Genomic DNA, 22,523 nt, shown 5'->3' on the forward strand with positions numbered 1-22,523 from the left:
TCAGAGTGTTGGGTGGGAGCCAGATACCGGTATATTTCAAGGATCCCCAGGTGATTCCATTATGTAGCAACATTTGGAAACCATCTGGTTTGAGCCATTTTGAAGTATATCTTTCGTCATTTCCATCTGAGTGCTTCCTAACTGAAATGACAGAATTCAAACTAAACAAAAAAAAACAGGAAAAAAGAAACTAAAAACATTATTTGTATGAGTAGCTACACTGAATAAGAAAACAGAAACAATATTAAGGAAAGTATAATAAAGAGTCAAAAATGTTTTAGTAGTTTTCAAAAGGAACTCTAAGTCAGTTACTTAGCAATTTAATTGAACCATATTCAAATGTAATCAAGTATCTACTACTCTTGATGGAGTAGTCTTACTGATTATTTCCTTTGATAAAGCTTCCTATCGATTTAATCACCTGAAGTTTAATTTATGTAAAATAATTGAAAGTGAGAGAATCCTTCCATCTTTATTAAATTTGGTCTTTGAAGAATGTCCACATAACAGAAACAAATATTGGCTTCTGTTATATATAATTTCAGGAACGGAAGACTCATCATCTTTGTCAGCTGTTACAAATCTCCCTAACCACACACATAAACACCACACACACACACAAATACACGCATTATCATTTTTTAACCCCTGGCGAATCCTAGATTAAGTCCCTCTGATATCTTGTTGTGTAGTCCATAGTTATTATAATATTGAATTTAAGAAACCATCTAAGAAATGACCCACTTATCCTCCACATGGGGAGACACAGGCAACAAACCTAACAGCTCACTGGGAGTCATGGCAATAATTCTAGGACTCAACCAGGAAGTCACATTTTCTGCTCTCCAGAAGGTTATACTTTCTCTTACTTTGAGGAGGGGAACTTCCTGTCTTCTACTTCTTCAGGGTAGAGATTACAGAGCAATAATCCATCAGTTAGTTGTTTCTTTATCCAGGAGCCAAAGGGCAGCAGCCTGTGTCCTTCTTACACTTTTAAAACACTGTGCTGTGGACTCAGCATCTTGCTGAGAATCTCAGTGTCACCCCCAACCCAAGAGTGGTTATTTTTGGTACCCTAAATTTTAACCTTGTTTGTAATCACACTACATCATAATCTAACACGATGGCTTCCAGAAAAAAAACTCCCAGTTTTTGTGAAAATGTTCTTGATATCCCCACGCTATCATGTATTCCATTCTTCTGCTCCACTGTTCAGTCGTTGGACTGGGGCCTTGATTTCCTACTTTGTCTTTAAGTAAGATCATAAAAACTGGATAGTTACTATGTATGTAGGTATCTCTAGTCTCATTAGATAGCAAGATAGGCCACTCAATTTAAAAAACAAGCCTAGTAAATTGACAGATAAATGGGCTTTGCATTTCGTTGGTCATACCAGTATAGAATTTCTTTAATTTTACAATACGGAGAGAGAGATAAGTTCCTCAACAGATGAGAAAAGTGACTACCCAATATTTTCCTTTAAATAAAAGAGTTTTCAAGAATATGCTTTTACATAGACAGTAAGAACATGAAGAGGACACTATAGATTTAGAAACAGGCATGAAGGGTGTCTGGGTGGCTCAGTTAGTTAAGCATCCAACTACAGCTCAGGTCATGATCTCAGGGTCCTGGGATCAAGCACTGCTTTGGACTCCCTGCTCAGGAGGAAGTCTACTTGTCCCTCTCCCTTTGCCCCATCCTGTGCCCCCCCCACCCATGCCCCCTCTCTCGCGCAAATAAATAAATAAATCTTAAAAAAAAATAAGCATGAGATCAGAAAGTTGTTTCCCTTTAATGCTGAGTTATGCTGATAATTATCTCTAATAAAAATGAATGGGCAATGTGACAGGAATAATCAGTGGCTGAGAGAGAGATTGTTTGCATCAATCTGAATTGATAGCATTTACCTGATTGAGGGTAGATAGTAATGAAGCATTTCAATCTGATTAAACTTTCTGAGCTTTTCTTCCCCCTTTTGAAACTTGGATTTTTTTTTTATAGGATTTGATTTGAAGGATATGGAAATACAAAGGCAGATTTTTGTCATGCCTAAGGACAGGTTAATAATGGATTCAGATTCACATCATCTTCCATGTTGATAAAGCTGACCTACTTTTTCTTCAAGAGACAAAATGTCTTCTGAAATATTTTCACATAAAAAATGTTGCATTTTGGTGTCTTTCTTCTTGCGTTCTATAATTAAACCTGGCATATCACTTCCAAAAGTTAAATGAAGTTTAGTTCATTTTCAGGTCTGGGCTATGCAATGAGTTAGCATCTCTGCTTCTTGAGACAAGTGGCATTTGCTGCTTTGCCTGCCAGAGAATTTTTCTGACAGTAGTGATAATGATGCAGATGTTTTTCTTTGTAGGGATCTTCCAACAATATCCCTAATGAAAACACATGCCTACTTTCTGACGAATAAAAACAATCATTTTTGAAAGCAAGAAAATTCAAATGCCTTCATCCTAAGATGGCCAGTGTCAACAGTCCATTATTTTTCTCCACATCATTTTTGCTCTGTTCTGTTGCAGCAATAAAGTGATTCTTTTCTTTTACTTTTTTTTTTTTTTTTCTGGCTTTGAGATGAACCAACTTTACAAAATCTTATGCAGGCTCCAAGTGGAGTGGGGGTATTTAAAGCAGTGCAGGTGTAATTAGAGCATAGGGTTCAAGCCTTGTGAATTGGCTCTTAAAATTGATTTGCCATGTCATCTTGAACGTTAGGTCCAGGTGAGCTGATTTGGTTTCAAGAAAGAAAGAAATACAGTTGCTGTCAGTCTTAGGTCCTTCAATTTAGGAATGTAACTTGGGTTTTTGGGATTTATATAAATGAAAATAATGAAAGACCTGTGTAGATAATCTTTAACAAATTCTTTGATAGGTATAGTTGATATATAATTGAACATACCTTTTCACATTGAAAAAAATTTGAAATTTTGCAAAAATGCAGCTGAGATTTCACAAAACCGAACTCTAGATATACTTTTGGGTTAAGTGGATGTTTGCTGCTCCTCTTTCCTCAAAGGACCATTTTACTATGTTCCAAAAAACAAGCCTTTCATCAGCTTTTAAAAAAGAATTTCCAGTTAATATGCACGAGAGATGTCCTTACACTATTCATTTTTTAAAATGTTATTTTATTGTTGTAAGAACACTTTACCTGAGATATAGCCTCTTAACAAATTGTTAAGTGTACAATGCAGTAATTTTGACCATAGGTACAATGTTGTACAACAGGTCTCTAGAACTTATCTTGCTTACTTGAAACTTTATGCCCCTTGTTTAGTAATTTCCCATTGCTCCATTCCCCCAGCCCCTAGGCCACTCTTTGATTCTATTAATTTGATTATTTTACATCACTCACATAAGTGGTATCATGCAGTATTTGTCTTTCTGTAACTAGCTTATTTCATTTAGCTTAAACAGAGGACAACACATGTTGGTCAGGATGTGGAGAGATTAGAACCCTTACACATGGTTGGTAGAGATGCAAAATGGTGCAGTTGTTTTGGAAAACAGTATGCAGTTTCCTCCGAAAGTTAAAAATAGAACTACCGTATAATCTAGCAGTCACACTTCTGAGTATTTATCCAGAAGAACTGAAATCAAGATCTCGAAAAGGGGGGCGCCTGGGTGGCACAGCGGTTAAGCGTCTGCCTTCGGCTCAGGGCGTGATCCCGTCGTTATGGGATCGAGCCCCACATCAGGCTCCTCCGCTATGAGCCTGCTTCTTCCTCTCCCACTCCCCCTGCTTGTGTTCCCTCTCTCGCTGGCTGTCTCTATCTCTGTCGAATAAATAAATAAAATCTTTAAAAAAAAAAAAAAGATCTCGAAAAGGTACGCGTGCCCTGAAAGTCATGACTGCTTATTCCACAGCCTCAGTGCAAGCCTGACCCATACCACTAGATGGGATACAGAATGGAATAAAGACCAGAGATATCTCTTGCATCCATTACTTGGTCATTAAAAAATACAGAATTTTAAGTTTACTTGTCTGTGTTAAGGGAACTATGTCAAAATGCCACATCTGATGGGTCACATCAAAATAGTCTCGTTTTCAAAATTATTTACCACGAGGGGAGCTATTTTGAACCTCCTTTCTCTCCTTCTTGGTTGAATGAGCCATTGTGGTCATAGGACATATAAGTAAAAAGCTCATCAGAATAGAGGAGGAGGGCCCACAGCAGTCTAATTCAAGTCAAATAAATCCTGCCATTAGTAGCAACTTGGTTAAGTTTGTATGCACCTATGGCTAAGTGATTTTGTTCTCTTTCTCTTATCTTGGAGAGGACACGTTGCCCTTTTGTATGACCAGCCTTAGAACATTTTTAGGCTCTACCTTCATAAACAGAGTATGTTTAATTATGTTTGCTTACCTGCTCTACTTCAATTACCTTTTTAATCTAACAAGAAAATGGAGAACAAAATCATTTCTGTGTGTCTATTTAGCCCTTGAATGAATGAGCTTGAAATAGGACTTTAACTCTGTTAGAGTTCTTAAGCAGCAGTTTTAAAATCCCTTTCATTTCCTTCCTCTCTCTTTTTATCAAACCTGCACATGTTTAAGAGCTAGGGGTCGTCTTTGATGACAAATTAGAACTTAGCGATTGTTTTATGCACTTTATGAGATTAATTGAACAGAGCCAAGCCTGATGCCTTGAACAGAAGCTGAATTTAATAGAGCACATCAGAGAAGAGGAAATGGAAAACTCCTGTCCATGCAGAGGGTAGTCTGGTGTTTTGGTAATGGTGAGCTGGGACAGTGTCAGGAAAGGCAAGCCTGTTCTGATACTGTTCATTTTGTAGCTTCTTAAATGAATTATCCTCATACCATCAATCTTCGTTATTTGGGGATGCTGTATTTATGAATTCACTTATTTGCTAAAATTTATTTTGTGATCGTTCTTGAATATGTGCAGAGTTGTGAAAAATGTGAATCGCCCAGTGAGCACCCTTATGTTCCTGGCTGAAAATAAACAAGGCAGCACTCCACCTTTCAGCTCTTATACCATATACAAGTATTCTTTTTGTGGTCTATTTAGTTTTATGTTTATTTCATTTTTGTATTTTTTGTGGGTGATCTTGCTGTTTGCATTGGCCTCCAAGCATAGTGTTGAAGGGCTGGCCAGTGTTACGTGGGCTTACGTGCAAGAAGGCTGTGATGTGCCTTACAGGAGAAAGCTCTTACTAGATTAACTTCATTCGGGCGTAAGCTATAGTGCTGTTGGCCTTGAGTTCAATGTTTATGATCAAAAATTTTTATTGAATAAAGTGTGTCTTTAAACAAAAACGCACATAAAACAAGTTAATAAATTGATTGGTTGATGGGAATGTTGTGACCAGAGGCTAATAGGAACCTAACCCTGTATTTCCCTGGGAACAATGGCTCAGTATTGGCTAATTCAGCATTTGCAGAGACTTTATAGACCATAACTACCGGAAGTCACAAGAATTAGTTGTAGTGCTCATTTTCAATATAATCATTCAAGAGGAGAGATCAGGCCTAGGAATGCAATTAATATCTAGAAATATATAATTACAATATAAAGATTCATGATTTATCATTTTCCAAGATACTTAGAAATTATGATGAAACTATTTTTATTATAAGTTTCACAGAGATCACCAAAATGTGTCTCACAGTAAAGTTAGTGTAAGCTCAGAGACTTGGTCAGAGCTTTGACAGTTATCACATCTGCCATCTGATAACTTTTTTGGAAAAGAACCAAATCTTCTACTTCTCTATTTTGAAGATTTATTTCAAGGACTACACAACTCCTATCTCAAAGTGTTTAAATGGTGAATTAGCACACACTTTAAAACTGTTTTCTAAGTAGCAGGAGGAGCCATGGAACATTTAGAAAAATCAGTGATTATGCAATAATTTTGTATTAGAACCCAGACCAAAACTCAGGATTCTTTTTTGTTCATTTTTCAACATGTATCTGTAACCTCTCCTATTCTGAAACTTCATTTATTAAACAATATTTTTTGGTCATAACCTAATTTCAGAAATACCTGTTTTGGTAATTTTCTTACTTGTTATGGGAAATTTTATCTATAGCAAGAATTGCTTCCTGTAGTAAGTATAAGAAAACTTTGTTTCTGTACATCACCGGAATTGGCAGGAGGTACAGATGGAAAATTACTAAAAATAATTTGTTAATATATTCTCTTTTTATTCAACTGTCTGTAACCCAGTTTTAACGTCATTAAATTTTCAAGTAATCAAATAGAAAGACAAAAGGAAAACAAAACAAAGGTAATTAGTAGATTACAAAAGTAAGTCACACCATCTGATCCCAATTTTTTTTTGCATTAGCAACAAACTTTTATGGTTTAAAAATCTTATGTCTGTCACCAATAAGATTTTTTCTAATTCACACTTTTTTATGACAATCAGGACCCACTCACTACCTAACATGGTTTTGCCACTAGGATTCTGATGAGTAATGATCATGTATACAATCTGCTTTTGTGTTTTAATGAGCTGGCTATGATCTAATTGGTAAAATGCTGAGTTTAATTTTATATGCTATATTTTTATAGCATAAAGACTTAAAGAAAATCAGGTTAAGTCTAATGCATATTTGTCAGTGAATATACTGTAATCGATTAGGAAGTAATTATAGTCCATTTCTCTTTTCTATCAGCCCTATCCCATTTCTTCCATTTTTTAACAGACTTCTAGTTATAAGTAAATGGGTCTGTGTTTTCTTGAGTCTATCTGAACATAAGAGAGAAGAGGTAGGAATGAATAAGTATCAAGTATATAAACTACAGCAAAAATGGTAATTGATAAACTCTATCACATGGACGGATAATAAGATCTATACGCAGGACATAAAGTGCCTTTTATTTTTCTATCATCTTTCCATAAATACATTATGGAACATTATAAGATTAAACATGATGGCACCATTAAAATAATGTGAAAGAGAATTTAATACATGAGGAAAACATCCCCAATATTTTAAGTAAAACATCAGATAAAAAAATATAGTGACTGAATTGATGTTGATTTTTAAAATTGAACAAATAAAACAGACTAGAAATAAATCTCCCAAAATGTTAACAGTGGTTGTATCCTAATATGGAATTATAAATTATTTTAATTTTTTGCTTGTACAGTTCTATATTGTACAAATTTTCTGTAATGTATACAAATTACATTTGCTGTCAAGTCACTTTTTAAAAATGTATTTCTTTGTATTGTTTTTCTCCTGGATATATTTCACTGGAAAAGGCATATATATGAGTTATTTAAGTCCAAAAAAGATGCGTTGGCTCCATTGGTTAAATATAAGACTTAGGCTCAGCTTATAAATCACATAAGTAGATTTTAGAGCCAGCCCCTCAAGACCCCATCTTCTCACTCTAAATTTCTCCTAGAGGATAACAGGTTCACAAAGGGCTTCATTTGCCAACTAAGTAGATAACTCACAGATTGTATCTTACAGTCTATATTCTTCCTCTGATCTTCAGATCCACATATCTAGCCATCTACTGAACATCTCTTGGCGATCACAAGACAACTCAAACAATATCATCCAAAGTCAAACCGGTTATCCTACGTCACTGCCCACACCTCCAAGCTGGACCTCTGCCCATCTTTTCTCACCCAGAGCCTACCAACACCAAGTTCCTTCAGTCTCCTCCTGAATGGTATTCACTATTTTGCTCTAAATTTTATCCAACATTCCTTGCCAACCAGACTCTAATAGTCTCTTTTTCAACTGCAGTCCCTTTATGATGTCCCAAATATTGTGTGGGACATAATTAAACTAAAAATCTACCCATTGTCTGAAATTCCAATTTAATCAGGCATCCTGTATTTTTACTGCTACCTCTGGAAACCTGTTATTAGCCATAATAATTTTCATTCAATCAACTGAATAATCAGGTTGGTTTTTAAAACCGAGCTAAATTTGTCTTTAGTGTTTACTTATTAGTTCATGTGACTCCTGTGACAATGACCGTGTACACTGAATTGACCCAAAATGATTAGTTCATTGACCACATAAAGACCTATTTTAAAGAAGTAGAAATGGATTTTACAACACTTGCAATATTTTAAGTACATTGGTAAATTTTAAATTTTAAAATTGCTCCCAGTGAGCAATTGTCTAGTGTTTTGGGATCTTTTGTGAGATTTCACATCATCTTAATCCAATCAGTAAAATGAGACAAATTTTTAAGCCCAAACCTCATTTGAATTTTACCCCAAATAAGCAAATAGAGATAATCCAGTCCCTTTGAATGGTGTTACACTAATTGGATATGACATGTTCCCAACATTTTGCTCAGGCATTTCCTGTCACAGAGGACTCTGGCTGTGTAACAAGGACAGGATGGGAACAGCTGCCTTGAGGGAATTCTTTTTTAGACAACCATAAGGAAAGAGATTTCTCCCTGGTGGCTTGGCCACCTGCCATGTGGACCCTGTGGAAATGCTGTTATTTATGATCTCACTTTTTTCCCTGCAGTTATTAAATGATTTGTACAAAGCACTTAATTTGTCTTACCTTATGAAAGTTATATGTGTAAAGAACCCACTAGGAAATATAAACCAATCATAAAAATAAGTAGAGAAATTAATAGTTAATGACACAGTTTTTTTTAAATTATAGCCATTCCTCAGTTTTATAGCCTCACAACTAATTATTGTACTTTTATATAACAGAATAATTCATTGCAAAACTATAAAACTGAACAAAGTATTTTCTCTTCCCTTTGTAAAATTAAGTATAAGTATAGTCATTTTAATTCATTTAAAACAAGTGATATAAATAGCCTCTGGAAATTTCAAAACGGATAGAGATTTGAGGACTGTGTTATGTAACATGCCAATAGTTTTGAGGCTTTCCTACTGAATCCCTACAAAACCAAAAACAAGTTAGAGGGAGCATTTAACCCTCCTTAGTAAGTGATCCCAGAATACCCTCCTTAAGGGTCCTCTCATCCCTCCCACATCAGTTAGGCTGGGGAGTGCTGGAGAACTTTCTTAATGTGTTCTTCTCGTTAAAGTTAACCTATAAACAGCATTTCAGGAAAACTCCTAGTTCCGTTGTAACTTGGCTAGGCAGATGGGTAGATATTTAAAGGCATCATTTTGTCCAAAATATTCTTCATCTTCATCTAACTCTAAGCATTGGAGATCACTTGCAATTTGAGGCTATATTTTCTTTCAGTAGAGTAATACTATTTTCACACAAACCCTCTAAGACACAGGATTGGTCACAAATTATGGACCCTTTCAATTCAGCTTTTCTACTGCTGTAGTCTACTTAGTGTCCTTTGAAGAAAGTCATAGATGGCATGTATCACATTGTAGCAGAAAGTCTGAGTCAGGTAGTTGAACTTGGACATACACAAGTGGATTGTGAGAGATAGACCTGAAGTTTCAGTGCTGTTAAAATGCTTTCATAGCCAGTGAGCCCAGGAGAGCTCAAATCCTCTTCTGCATTTCACCCTTCCATCTCGGGGAGTTACCAACCAAGGAAGCTAGATGAAAAGGACCAAAACCGAATAGGAAATACATTACCACTTTGTTAATTGCATGGCAAGTACCCAAATCCTCTCTAGTGCAGCTCTGTCTGGTAAAATATAGATTGGATAATGAAGCTTGGGCCCAGACACCTCAGTAAACCCCCCTTTTCTCCAGTCTGAATCTGAGATGTCTGGTTAGGCCTAAGAAAGTAAACAATAAAACAACAGGACCAGCTACTTCTGCCCCAAGTGGGCAACTCCTGCCTGATTTCTTGTGACATGGATACAGAAAGGGATGAAGGTGTGTCTCATGACAGCTGAGCTTTTAGAAACACGATCAGTACCACTAGTAAAACCATGGCCTAATACAGTTCCTGCTTGCTGACCAATCACACGAGCAAGAGGTCTTCCTTCCCTGTGGCTACTGGGACAAAAAGTAAACAGATATGCAGAAGCTAACATGGGGGAGGGAGAGTGAGAAGTTTTTAGTCCCAAAATGTCATATTTGTTTTCAATCTTCAGATTCAGTGTTTTTTGTTTGTTTATTTTTGCTTTTAATTATAGGTAATGCCATCCTGTTGATGATGCCTTAGTTGTCAGCTGTGTCTTGGCAGGAGACAAGTGAAGCCTGAGGCTCTGTAGGAAAGCTGATTTGCTTCTGGAGAACAATAGCTGTATTGGCGAGTGTTAACTGAGGTTTCTCCTTCAGTGCTAGAAGGAAGTGCTCTCTTTCAAAGGCATTTACTATATACTGCATCGGCATGGTTGAACAAAACAGTAAAGAAGTTATGAGGCATACTGCCTAAAAAAAGGTATTTTGTGTCCTTTGTGACTAAAAACTGAAAGAGTCCATTTATCTTCCCCTTCCTGGTTTGAGGACATAAAGAGTATTTTGCACGTCACAGTTGTCACTGAACCAAGGAAGAATGCTTCTACTTCAAGGCCCATTTCTGGAACCAATGTCAGTCGCCATATTGATTATTCCAGCAGTACCATCAAATGTCTGCCTTAATGACTGAACCCTCTTTTGCAAATCATTTCAACCTAATAGAGATGTATTGTCCTTTACTTCTTTATACCTGTCAATATTTTTCTTGTCCAGTGGGTGGCATATTTTCATCAAAGTTGATGGCTATAGAAAGCTGTAGACAAAGACATTACTCTGGAAATTTTATCCTTCTTGGACTTTCACAGGATTGATTTGAGCTTTGATAGTCTGATTGTAGCAGACATGACTTGTAACCAGTATGTGTCATTTTCTTTTCTTTTTGCAAACAATGGTTGGTTGGTTCTAGACATTAAGTTTTATACCTTAAATTCCTTAGTTTATGGGAATTCTGATGCTGCAATTTTGAACGAAATGTTTCACAGCTACAAAAGCATATGAAAACTATATATGAGAGATACATAGATAGTTATAGTTCTAATTATATAACATTTATTTATGGTTGGCATTTTTCAAAAATGCAAGAAAAACTCAAGGAAAGATTAGGTATTTTTGAACTATCTCTTCCTTAATAGATGAACCAATTTTCAGTTGATCTGGAAATATTTCTACAAAACCTCTTAAAATAAGCGGATTGTATTTTCAGTAACATAAGCTCTATCTCTATTTTATTTTAGGCGTATGAAGAATAGTGTACACATTCACATCAGGGCACTTGATTTTTTTTTTTTTTTTTTTTGCATGCATGCATGGACTCCACTCCACTAGATGCAATTAAATTTAGAGCCACAGATTCATTTTAAATACCTCCCCTGCCTAAAATCTGCTTTCAGAAAACCTTCCATATTTTTATTATATTATGATAGCTATATTGTGACTTAATATTGTGAATGTTGTCCAACTACCCAGGTGGCCTATAATTATAAAAGGATATGGAAAGGGGTCAGTCTTTGCTTTTAATATTATTAGAATATTTAAATATTTTGAAATCAAGATACCATATCAAATAACTTTCTTTTATTCAACTCTTATCTAAGTTTCCAAATCTGAAAAATCAAGAAAACAACTAAAAATTATAAATACAGGTACAGATATCAGTCTTAATACTTTTATTGGCTTTTTCTTATTCTCAAAATGTACGTTCTTACTTGCTTTTTAAATAAAAACTATACATTTAACAAGTCTTAATGAACACTCTAATGTGGTGGGATTTGGACCATATCATTTTCCCATTTGGACTTTGTTTCTCGTTAATTTGCTCTACTAATCCTGATCATTTGTCTTTCTACTTTTTTTTCCCTCTTGAGGTACCTTGCTCTAATGTAATTTTCATTTTTCACAATGCTGCTGAAAGGTTTATTTCTTTTTTCCAGCCAATGATATAGAGGAGTGTATTTAATCCTAATTGTAATTCTGTTGACATTTTAGGAGCCAGCCTGTTCATAATGAGGGACTACAAAATCTCGGCAGCATCCTGTACTTGAAAGAAATGTTACCATCCGTTAAAGTATCTATTGCTTTCCACATTTATAAACTTTAAGGCATGGGAACTAATGTCATCTTTTTATTCTATTAAAAACTTTAAATATATGTAGGTCTTTGTATTTCAAAGCACTTGCTTTTAATTTCTAAAGTCATGATGAAATTTCAGAATATTTTCATCTCAAAATATTTTCTGCTTTTTAAAAATCTGGGTTTATGCAAGTATAATTTACACAGGGGAATAACATTTCCTCTTTTTGGTGTACGATTCTAGGAGTTTTAATTGTCCCATGCAATCACATGATCATCACCATTATCAAGATCTAGGACTTCCAACACCCCCAAAATTTCTTCATGCCCGGTACGCAACTCGTTCCCACCCCCAGCTTCTGGTAACTTTGATCTATTTTCTGTTCCTGTTATTTTGCCTTTCCCAGAGCGTCATATAAATGAAATAGTCATGGAGTCTGACCTCTTTCACTCAAGCAACACCCATTTGAGATTCATCCACATCATTGCATGTATGGGTAGTTTTTTCCTTTTTATTGCCAAGCAGTATTCCATTGTATAGATGTATTTCCATTTAATTATTCATCCACAGTTGAAGGCTATTTGAATTGTTCCCAGTCTGTGTTGATTATGAATAGAGCTGCTATAAGTATTTGCATACCATTTTTGTATGAATATACATTTTTATTTATCTTGGACAAATAGCTAGAAGTAAAGAAGGGAATTTTAAGATAAGTGTAGGCTTAACTTTACAGAAAACTGTTATCCTGTTTTCTCAAGTGGCTGTGCCATTTGGCATTCTGACCAGCAATGTACAAGAGTTCTGGTTGTTCAACATTCTTGCCCATACGAGGTGGTGTCAATTTTTTAAAAAATCTAGACATGTTAAAAGAGTGTAGATGTATTTAATTATGGTTTTAATTTGAATTTTCCTAGTGACTAATGATACTGAGTATCTTTGATGATGAGTATCTTTTCATATTTGCCACCCATAGATCTTCCTTGATGACATGCCTATTCAAAGAGTTTATCCAATTTTTAATTGGATTGTTTTCTTATTATTGACTTTTGAAAGTTCTTTATATATTCCAGATATGAAGGCTTTATCAGATACATGTTTTGCAAACATTTTCTCCAGTCAAATTGTTTTTTCATTTTCTTAGCAAAGTTTTCCTAAGAGTTAGTTGTCTACGTTTTTAAACTACATTTTAGTCTATCCTCTCTGTTTCTAAACCCTGACATTAACAAATTTGCATTAATTTTTAATGAACAAATTATATAACTCTTGGAATTGGAGGGGCCTCAAAGAAAACAGACTCTAAAGATAGCACAGTTTTGTGTAATATTTATTTGAATAATATAGCAATCAGGAATTCTCTTGGCTGAAAGTAGCAGAAAATCCAACTTCAGTGGCTTAAACAAGTAAGACTATTTTTCTTCATTACAAGGTGAGAGATGAAGGCAGTTGCTTGCAGTGTTTCAGGAGCTCCTTATAACCGGAGTTGGTATCTCTACTTTTTCGTGGCCTTTCTCTTGCAGTGGTAGGCTGGTACTACAGCTGATGGTATTCACACTCAGGACAAGAAGTAGAGAAGGAAAAAAGGATAGCACTTGTACCAAGAGAACAACACTTTCCCGGAAGCCTCTCCCCTACTTCCAATTAAATTCTTATTGGACAGAACTGGGTCCTATGATGAGGCAATGCTGGGAGGAGGAGGTTGAAGATGGGAGCTAGATAAGGAGAGCCAACCCAGTATCTGCCTCACACAGCAATTTTAAAATAACACCAAAATTCAAAAGACAGTGAAACTGTAAGAGCAGAAGAGAACAATCAAAATCTAATTTCGAATTCAAGGTGTTTTCCACGCTTGCTGGCCAAGCAGCTAAATTCTAAAAGCATAGTTTCAGTTGCATCTTCGGCACGCACATAATAATACTAATAGAAATGTAGTAGCTATTATCATAAGAATTTAACGACAATAATGGGTTATGGTCTATGAAGCCACATATTTTATCCTCTTTGACTGCCTCTTGAAGATAGGGTTTTATGTAGATGCATAGATAGTAGATCTCTTGAAGTCACAAAGAAAAGAGACCCAGGATGAGAAACTCATGATATGGATTTGTCAGCCCTTCCCTACCTCTCTGTACCAATCAGAGTTTTCAAGACCAAGAAGAATGATTCAATGTAAAGTGTATATTTTGATATTGTCTACATAACCTGTGTATACATGAAAGCTCAAAGGCAAAAATCCCATTGCAGTAGAATTTTATCTGTTCAGCTTAACATATCTATATGGTAATTCTGTTGTAAACTTGATAAATAAATAGGAGTAAAAGAGAAACTTTTACTTCATTTGTACTTGCTATTGTCTCAGTGATAAAATTTCCATCCAGAAAAAGTAGTCTATTTGCTTGTTAATATAAAGAAAAGTAAAAGTAAATTATTTATTTAAAAAATTTTCAAGAGCCCTTCTACAGTGAAAGTTTACGTTCATTCAAAGTCTTAGAAAGAGCCATTAATTTTTTTTTTCCTTCATATTTTGGCCCAGGTGCCTAACACACTGACTGGAGTAACTCTTAAATGATTGTTAGCTGAGTGAATGACTAAACGCACTTTCTGAATCAACTGACTGCAACCCCATCACCTTAATTGAACTGATCTGTATTTGTAAATTTTCAAGAGCTTGGAATAAGTTCCAGATATTCAAAATGCTACTGAATCTAGTGAGACTTATTCAAAGTTAGTAAATTACTGATACAAAAATGTAAGCTAAAACCCTGTACAAGAGTTTCTATAAATCACTTGACTTTCAGTAGGAAAATTAAACCCATCTTACCCAAATGGAAAGTGCTTAGAAATGCTGTAGCTGAAATTGTCCAGAAATTTGGAGACCCAACTGATTCTGGAAACTGTAAGCCCCACTGTCCCTGGTTGAAGCTCGTGCAACCATTCTCTGTTTTCCCTTTAAGAATTCTCTCAGGGCATCTGGTAAAATATTTTAGCTTTCTATAACAACTTCCTTTGAAGTTCTATAAATATCTGTACAATTGTCTTTGAAAAGTAAGATAGGTAGGGATACATTTTGTCCCCAGAACATGATGAACCAAGTAACTTTTATAAGGCAACATAGCTAATGGAAATAGAACTAATATCTCCCAGTTTTGACTTGACGCTCTACCTAGACCATGTCAGCCAGTGTTTCAAAACCAACTGATCAGAATCTGTGGTGCTTTATGGAAGGAAGAAAAGACTAACAATGTAGTATTTGACTTCTTTTCTTTGAATCTTAGTGTATTACAATCATAAAAGACAATTACAAAGGCTATTTCACGGGGGCACCTGGGTGGCTCAGTTGGTTGGGCATCTGCCTTGGGCTCAGGTCATGATCTCAGGGTCCCAAAATTGAGCCCCCATCTGCTCCCTGCTCAGCAGAGAGCCTGCTTCTCCCTCTTCCTCTGCCCCTCCCCTCCTTGTGCTCTCTGTCACACGTGCCCTCTCTCTCTCAAATAAATAAGTAAAATATTTTTTAAAAAGTGCTATTTCACTTTTATTTGGAGTGCTGAATTTGTTGGTTTACAAATTGTATTATACATTTGCAGCTACCACTTGTGTAACGGTAGGCATCATATTAAACCTAGATGGCTTTATTCAAAATATAAATAAATACTGGTGACATCTCCAAGTTTTTGTTTCCCCAATGCTACCAAAATAAGAGTAGTCTGATGCTGTTTTAGTAAGAAAGCCTCATGTGGTTGAAGGAGGGAAGATTTTGGAGGCAATGAGATCTGAATCTCTGCACCAAGTCTGCTATTACCTGTGTGTCGTAGGCATGTTACCATCTCTGTGGCCGTTTCTTGTGCATAGAGTGCCTGAATCATAAGTTGTGAGCATCGAATGAACTTTCAGATACAAAATGCTGAGCATTACCCTGGCCTCGAGCAAGTCCTCATTAAATGCTCACCAGAATCATGATTATTTACTCCAAAAGATATTCGTTGAACAAGACCCTTTTATTTCTTTACAAGATCCTTCACCCAGTGCTACACCAGTGTCTTTTTATGGCCTACTGATTATTATGTATAAGAAGAAATGATTTCTTAGTTCCGGGTTTTTCAGTCTCAAGACTATTGCCATTTTGGCAGATGGTTCTTTGTTGTGGGGAAGCTGCTCTGTGCATTGTGGGGTAGTCAGCAGCGTCTCTGTCTTCTAATAATAGATGCCAATAGCACCATCCCCCTCCCCATTTGTGACAACCCAAAGTGTCTCCAGACATTGCCAAATAAATGTCTCCTAGGGGGCAAAAACAGCCCCAGCTGAGAACTACAGTCCTCCCTCAATTCTCTGTAAAGTGTGTTCATGGACTACCAGTCCTAGGAGATTCTTCCCTAAAGATCCCAGTGTCAAATAAGTTGGAAGCATTGAATATTAATAATAACAATAATAGTAGTAATAATAGTTAATTTTTAAAATAAACTTACTACATGCTACCAACTGTTCTCATCTTATTTAATCCTCTTGAGAGACCTAGACGTTCTTACAACTCTAAGGCTTATTTTTCAAATGAGAAAACTGAACCCCAGTGAAATCGAGTAACTGACGAGAACATGCAATGAAGACGCGGCATCTGCAGGACCTCTGAGTTAGCTACACGTAGTGCTGCCTCTTGCATACTCCGCTTTTTAATTCCCAATTCAAATTCGAGTGTTAACGATTCTTAAATTTTTATTTATTTTAGGAACTTACAAAATTAGTTTTTGTTTTCATCAGTCATGACGACCTCCTAATTGTTTATGTTGATTGTCTTCACAACCATCCTTGGATGCTAGCAAAGGTAGCACTTTCCCTGGAAAAGATCACCAAAAGGACTCCAGACAAATGCAAATGGTTCAAAACTGAGGAGGGAGAGATTTTTCTGCTTGGATGAGGCCTGGAACAAGGAACGGAAAAATGATAATTGGGTCTTTTAGCATCGTGTTAAATAGGGATAAACAAGGGTCTGCCAGGTGAAGGGGCATTCCAAACAGAGCAAACCGCATATGCAAAGGAAGGCGTGATACCTTTGGGAAACAATGAGGGTGGAGGAAAACAAGTAGGGAAATGAAATTATAGAAAAGGCTGGGTTCTGCATTATTGTAGAATTACTGTAGGCATTTGACTTTGCAACCTTTACTTTAAAAGTTGTAGACTGCCGAAAGCACAGTAGTGACATGGTCCAGTAGGTCCTTGACAATGAAAACTACAGTCGATGGTGTTTGGTGGTGGGAGACCCAATGAAGACAGTAATGCAGAGCTTTGAGCAAGAGAGAATGAGTTAAGATAGAATGAAGGAGGGACGCCGGGTGGCTCAGTGGGTTAAGTGTCTGCCAGAGTCATGATCCTGGAGTCCTGGGATCCAGCCCCACGCAGGGCTCTCTGCTCAGCAGGGAGCCTGTTTCTCCCTCTGGCCCTCATCCCTCACCCAGCTCCTGCTCCCTCTCTCTCCCTCTCTCTCAAATAAATAAATAAAAATCTTTACAAAAGAAAAAGATAGAATGAAGGGATCAGATTTAAGAGAGATTATTAACAAGAAAAGCAGAGTAAGGAGACTCTTGCTCTTAAATGGTCTGTAAGGTCAAATAAATAGAATTAATTTGTGGAGGAGATATCTCTACAAAACAATATGATGCACTTTCAAGGAAATAACGTGGAAACATATTAAGCAGCCCTTCTGGTAACGTGGAGAATTTGCATTAACAAGTCCCAGGCTGCACAAATGCTTTCCTGGAAAACTATTCCCTTCCCATTCAGATTTCTCACCAAAATTGTCTACCCCAAAATATAAGACTGAATGGTAGGTTCTAAATGCTGCCCCTGCCTTCCTAGGCCAGGCCACTTTGTCTTTTTCCTTCTAAACTTGCCACTTAGGAAAGATGAGTCGGCATTCATGGAGATTCAACCAAATGTATTTGAGAAATGATGAGCCAGCTAAGAAATGTCAGTTAGACACAAGGCTCAAACTTTGGTCCATTAGTCAGCGAAAGCAGTGTGCTTTGTACAATATCATTCTGAGTCCAGATTTTACTTCTATTCTTTTTATTGCATTTAAACGTTAACATGAACCCATAGCTGATACGTTGCTCTCTGTTACTAGTTCTAAAAATCCCTTGCCTTACTTGTCCTTGCCCCTGAATACCATTTTATCATTTATATTTATGAATTATGAACATGAGTCATGAATGGTAACAGACATTCCAACAGGCAAGAAAAAGATATTGTCATCCCAGCTTTGTGGAATATTAATTTAGGAAACTAGTTTTTAAAGATTTTTATTTATTTAGTTTAGAGAAAGAGCGAGTGTGGGAGCGGGGGGGGGGGCGGGAGGGACAAGCAGACTCTGTGCTGATCTCTACCTCACGACCCTGAGATCATGACCCGAGCCGAAACCAGGAGTCGGACACTCAACCAACTGAGCCACCCTGGTGCCCTGAAAACTATTTTTAAGTATTACTTAGATTCAGGAAGTTAAGAAACACACACACATAATTTTTATCACATATTTGAGAGATAGAGCGATATGAAATGGTAAAAATTCTTACTGATAAAGTAGTTTGTATAAAACCAAATATAAGAGTTTTTATGTTTGATGAACATGGATAGCCAAATAATAAAAGTGTTTGCCTTCGCTGCTGCAACCCTCCCCCACCAAAAAATAGGAGGGATTTTTGGTGCTAATCACCAGGATAATCGATCCAGACCTATCTCACTTTGTGACAGAGAACTTGTATTTTGCAATGAGAATTTATCATCCTATCTGCAGTGAAGGAATTGATATTCTTCATGTTCTTACCCATTCTTTTTTTTTATGTGAATGTTTTAGGTGTATCAGTATATGCATGAAACGATAACTGTTAATGGCTGTCCTGAATTCCGAGCCAGGGCCACAGCAAAGGTAAGGCTTGAGTAACTTTGAAAATACACTTGACCCCAGTGATCTAGTAATTGATTGTGCGCGTGTGTGTTTCAGGTATTCTCGTGTGTACACTGTAAGAGAATTTAGACATCAGTGGCAGCCCAGAGTCTAGAACCAGTACTACTTCCCAGGTAAAAATCCTAATGGAAAATTGAACGTTTCTGCTGCTTCTGTAGCTTAAGAAAGGAGAATGATTTCATTAAACTCACTAAACGTCCATTTGGCACAAGCAAATCTACTGGTTCATTGTATGAAATAATCCGTGGTTTTCTGACACATGCCTCTGATCCAAAAGAACGTGTTCCCTATTCAGTGCATGAAGATTTCTTTGCACAAGTCGAAAGATTTGACTTGAGTCAGACATGAAGAGAACTCACCTGAGACCCACTGACGCAGGATTCTTCCGTGTCTTCAGCGGAGCAGTGGGCAGCTTGCTGAAAGAATGTGACATTGACCTAGAGGGAAAGCCCATCACCTTTTGTGGTCGTGACCACATTCGCTCTTTAAAGACTCAAATCCAGAGATTGCAGAGAAATCTAATGGAAATCTTACACTAATGGAAATCTTATAGCAATAGGATCATGAAATTATCTGGAAAATAGACCATTAGGAAACAGGAGTTTTAAACTAAGATCGCTGATGTAGTTCTTATTTTACAAACACAGAAGTGTTATCATAGATGCACAATGACTTGCTTTTTAAAAGCTCTTCTCTTTCTAATAATGTATAAGAAATAAGAACTGGTGAAAATAATCAGCATTTTCCATTTAATTCTTTTGTTTATATCACCTCGTTTGGTTTCTCTCCTGATTTTTTAGTTTTCATTCTGTAACTGAACACTGTAGATTTGTAAGTTGTTTTGTTTTTTTAACCCCGGCAGAAGGAGGGTGTTATTATCATTACATCATGCTTTGCTTGTACTGAAGTGGTACTCACACAGGAAAATGATCCCTACATGGTTTAATTAAGGGGCAAGTGAATTATGTTGTGTTTTACCATTCTCATTTCTTATTCATGTAGAACAGCAGGATAGCAGCATAATGTTGCAATAGCACAATATTTTCTGGTTGTTTCTGGGCTGTCTGCATTGCATCCATGTCAGCCATTAAAATCTATGCATGACGACAAGGTTTGCATGAGCAAATGCATGTAGCTAAAAACAAGCCATTATTTCCATATCATTCACTCAATTTCATGAAATGCAGACAGTAGCATAATGCTCAATTGATGTGATAATGCTGTGTGTGGAAAAGAATGTACAGTAGTTGGCAATCAATATTTTCACAGTGTTGAGTAAATCACTTTATGGTAGGCATCTAATCAACTGTGGTTAAGGCAGGTTAATGGAAATGGAAAATAAGCAGGCAGAGAATCTTTTCTCGATAGAAACGACTTCAGTGCTGTTTTTTTCTTTCCATGAGGGGTGGGAACTAATGGTAAGTTGTGTTTTCAACTTATTTTTAAAAATTAATATATGAATCTTAAAACAATGTCCATATTCAATGAAATTTTGTACACGTACGTATAAAACCATAGGCTGCTCATTTTGCCCACGACGCCATAGGAGTTGAAATATTAATATAAAAATGTAGGGGAAAACATCCTTACCGGATAAGAGGACCTCTTGTAACAATGCAAAATATGGATGTAAAATAATAATAATCTGTTTGAATCTATTATTTGTTTTAGCTTTTGTTTTCCTATAGGTATCCTCAGTCAAAAAAATCCCAAAACTAAATTTGCGAAGCCAGTGGTCTAGGCAGTAGCAAGATTACATACGTACTGGCCCGAGTGTATACATATAATTGCTTCTAAGTACATTGAGTAAATATTCATGAACATTTATGTGCAAGCACCGGGTAGACTGTGTGTCACACAGAGAAGCGGATTACACGGTCAACACATCATACACAGAATAGTTAGAGCATATGTACCGTACAGAGATAGTATATGGACCAGACCTGTTTTGAAGTCCAAGAAAAGGAGGAATTGCAGCTGCCTAAGGTAACTGGGAAAGAGTTTTATGAAGAAGGGAAATTTGTATCATAATGGATAAATTCTAGAAAGCCGGAAATAGCGAGGCAGGGCTTTACCAAAGAAAGGAATCCTAGATGACATTTAAATGAAGCAGGCTCCCTCCCCATTGTGCTCTTTTTTTCACAGGAGAATGCTATAAAAATAAAAGGAGGTGCTCAATCCTACTCACTGCAAAGCCTACGATGAGCCTTGTGTCCCTCGCTTTACTACCAAATGACCATCTTTTCTTTCAGGCAACAGTTGCAGCTTTTGCAGCTAGTGAAGGCCACTCCCACCCTCGGGTAGTCGAACTGCCAAAGACTGATGAAGGCCTTGGTTTTAACGTGATGGGAGGAAAGGAGCAAAATTCCCCCATTTATATCTCTCGCATCATTCCTGGAGGGGTGGCCGAAAGACACGGAGGCCTCAAAAGGGGAGACCAGCTGCTGGCAGTGAACGGAGTGGTATGTTCGTAAAATAACCAGAGGTTTTCTCCCCTAAGCAACCCCCCCCCCCCGCTGTTACTAAAGTCAATGTTGAAATCCTAGAACAAATCAGAATTTTGTGTCCAAACAGCTTCCTCGGCACTGATGGACAGTAACCCTACAAATGCAGTCATTTTATAGTTTTTATGCCTCATTTCATTTGTTTGGGTATGATACGTGTGAACTAGTTATGAACTAGTTAGAAAACCATCCCAAGAAATCATCCCAACTTTTAGAATCATCCCCCATATGATTGTCAAATAGATTTAATGTTTAGAAGAACATAATAATTCCAAGACACTTTTTATTCTCATTACTATAGAAAAATAGACACATTTAAAAAATAAAGATAAAACTCCTCACCCTGTATTTTTTTATTTTAATTAAAGAGGAAGGATGATTTTAATGGGAAAAGATAATGCCCAGCTAATTCCCTAATGTACAACTATAGATAGTAAAAATATATTAGCGTCTTCCCCAAAAAAGTTTGATTATATTATGTATTCCTCCTATATATTTTCATTTTGGCATAAAGTTAAGGTAGATTAAAATATATAACATTTTAAGGTAGAAGTATAAACAGTTTTTTTTATACCCTCGTATTCTTTGGATGTCATTGCCTCCACGTGTAATAAGGACTTGCTAAAGAAATAACTTTATCTGAAGTGAATCGTTTTCTCCCTCTACCTTCTACTTACATCAAAAATAATCGAAAAGCATAAATTTTCAAAGTTTAAATAAGAACAGATCCATGTTTACCTGTGTACTCACCTAAGATCTTTTTCCTGGGAGCTTGAGATTTTAATCAACTAGATCTGGGGTATTTGTGGCCGTGTTGATCTCTGCTTAGAACGCAACAGTCAAAATAAAATGCATCTGGAATGTGATATCGGTAACTAGGGGGTAAATTCTTGTGTATTCATATCTTGTATTTTATTTCTTTTTTTTAAATTATTTTTAGCCTGACTAGTAGTTTTGTAGAACCCCAAACTGCTCATTCCACTCTGCCGACCTCTGATGGCCATCAAAATCATCAGTGCATGAAAATGCTCTATCACTGCAGCATTCCGATTCTGAAATTACCAGTTACTTTTTTGGTATGTAACAGTGCTCTGAGATGAGCTATCTTGATGACCTTTA

The 22,523-nt window shown here is 36.5% G+C and overlaps 1 protein-coding gene across 1 annotated transcript in view; it reads left to right on the plus strand.

The window, feature by feature from the left end:
* The window catches only part of LIN7A (lin-7 cell polarity scaffold A), a 119,365-nt gene that overhangs the window by 62,757 nt on the left and 34,085 nt on the right, over positions 1 to 22,523 (plus strand). The window contains exons 3-4 of the mRNA XM_045779818.2: positions 18,790 to 18,861; positions 21,153 to 21,362. Of these exons, the coding sequence (XP_045635774.1) occupies positions 18,790 to 18,861; positions 21,153 to 21,362 (282 nt within the window). The remainder of the gene's footprint in view (positions 1 to 18,789; positions 18,862 to 21,152; positions 21,363 to 22,523) is intronic.

Source organism: Ursus americanus, chromosome 17 (assembly GCF_024610735.1).
Source record: "Ursus americanus isolate L20-20 chromosome 17, mUrsAme1.1.p, whole genome shotgun sequence".
NCBI lineage: Eukaryota > Metazoa > Chordata > Mammalia > Carnivora > Ursidae > Ursus > Ursus americanus.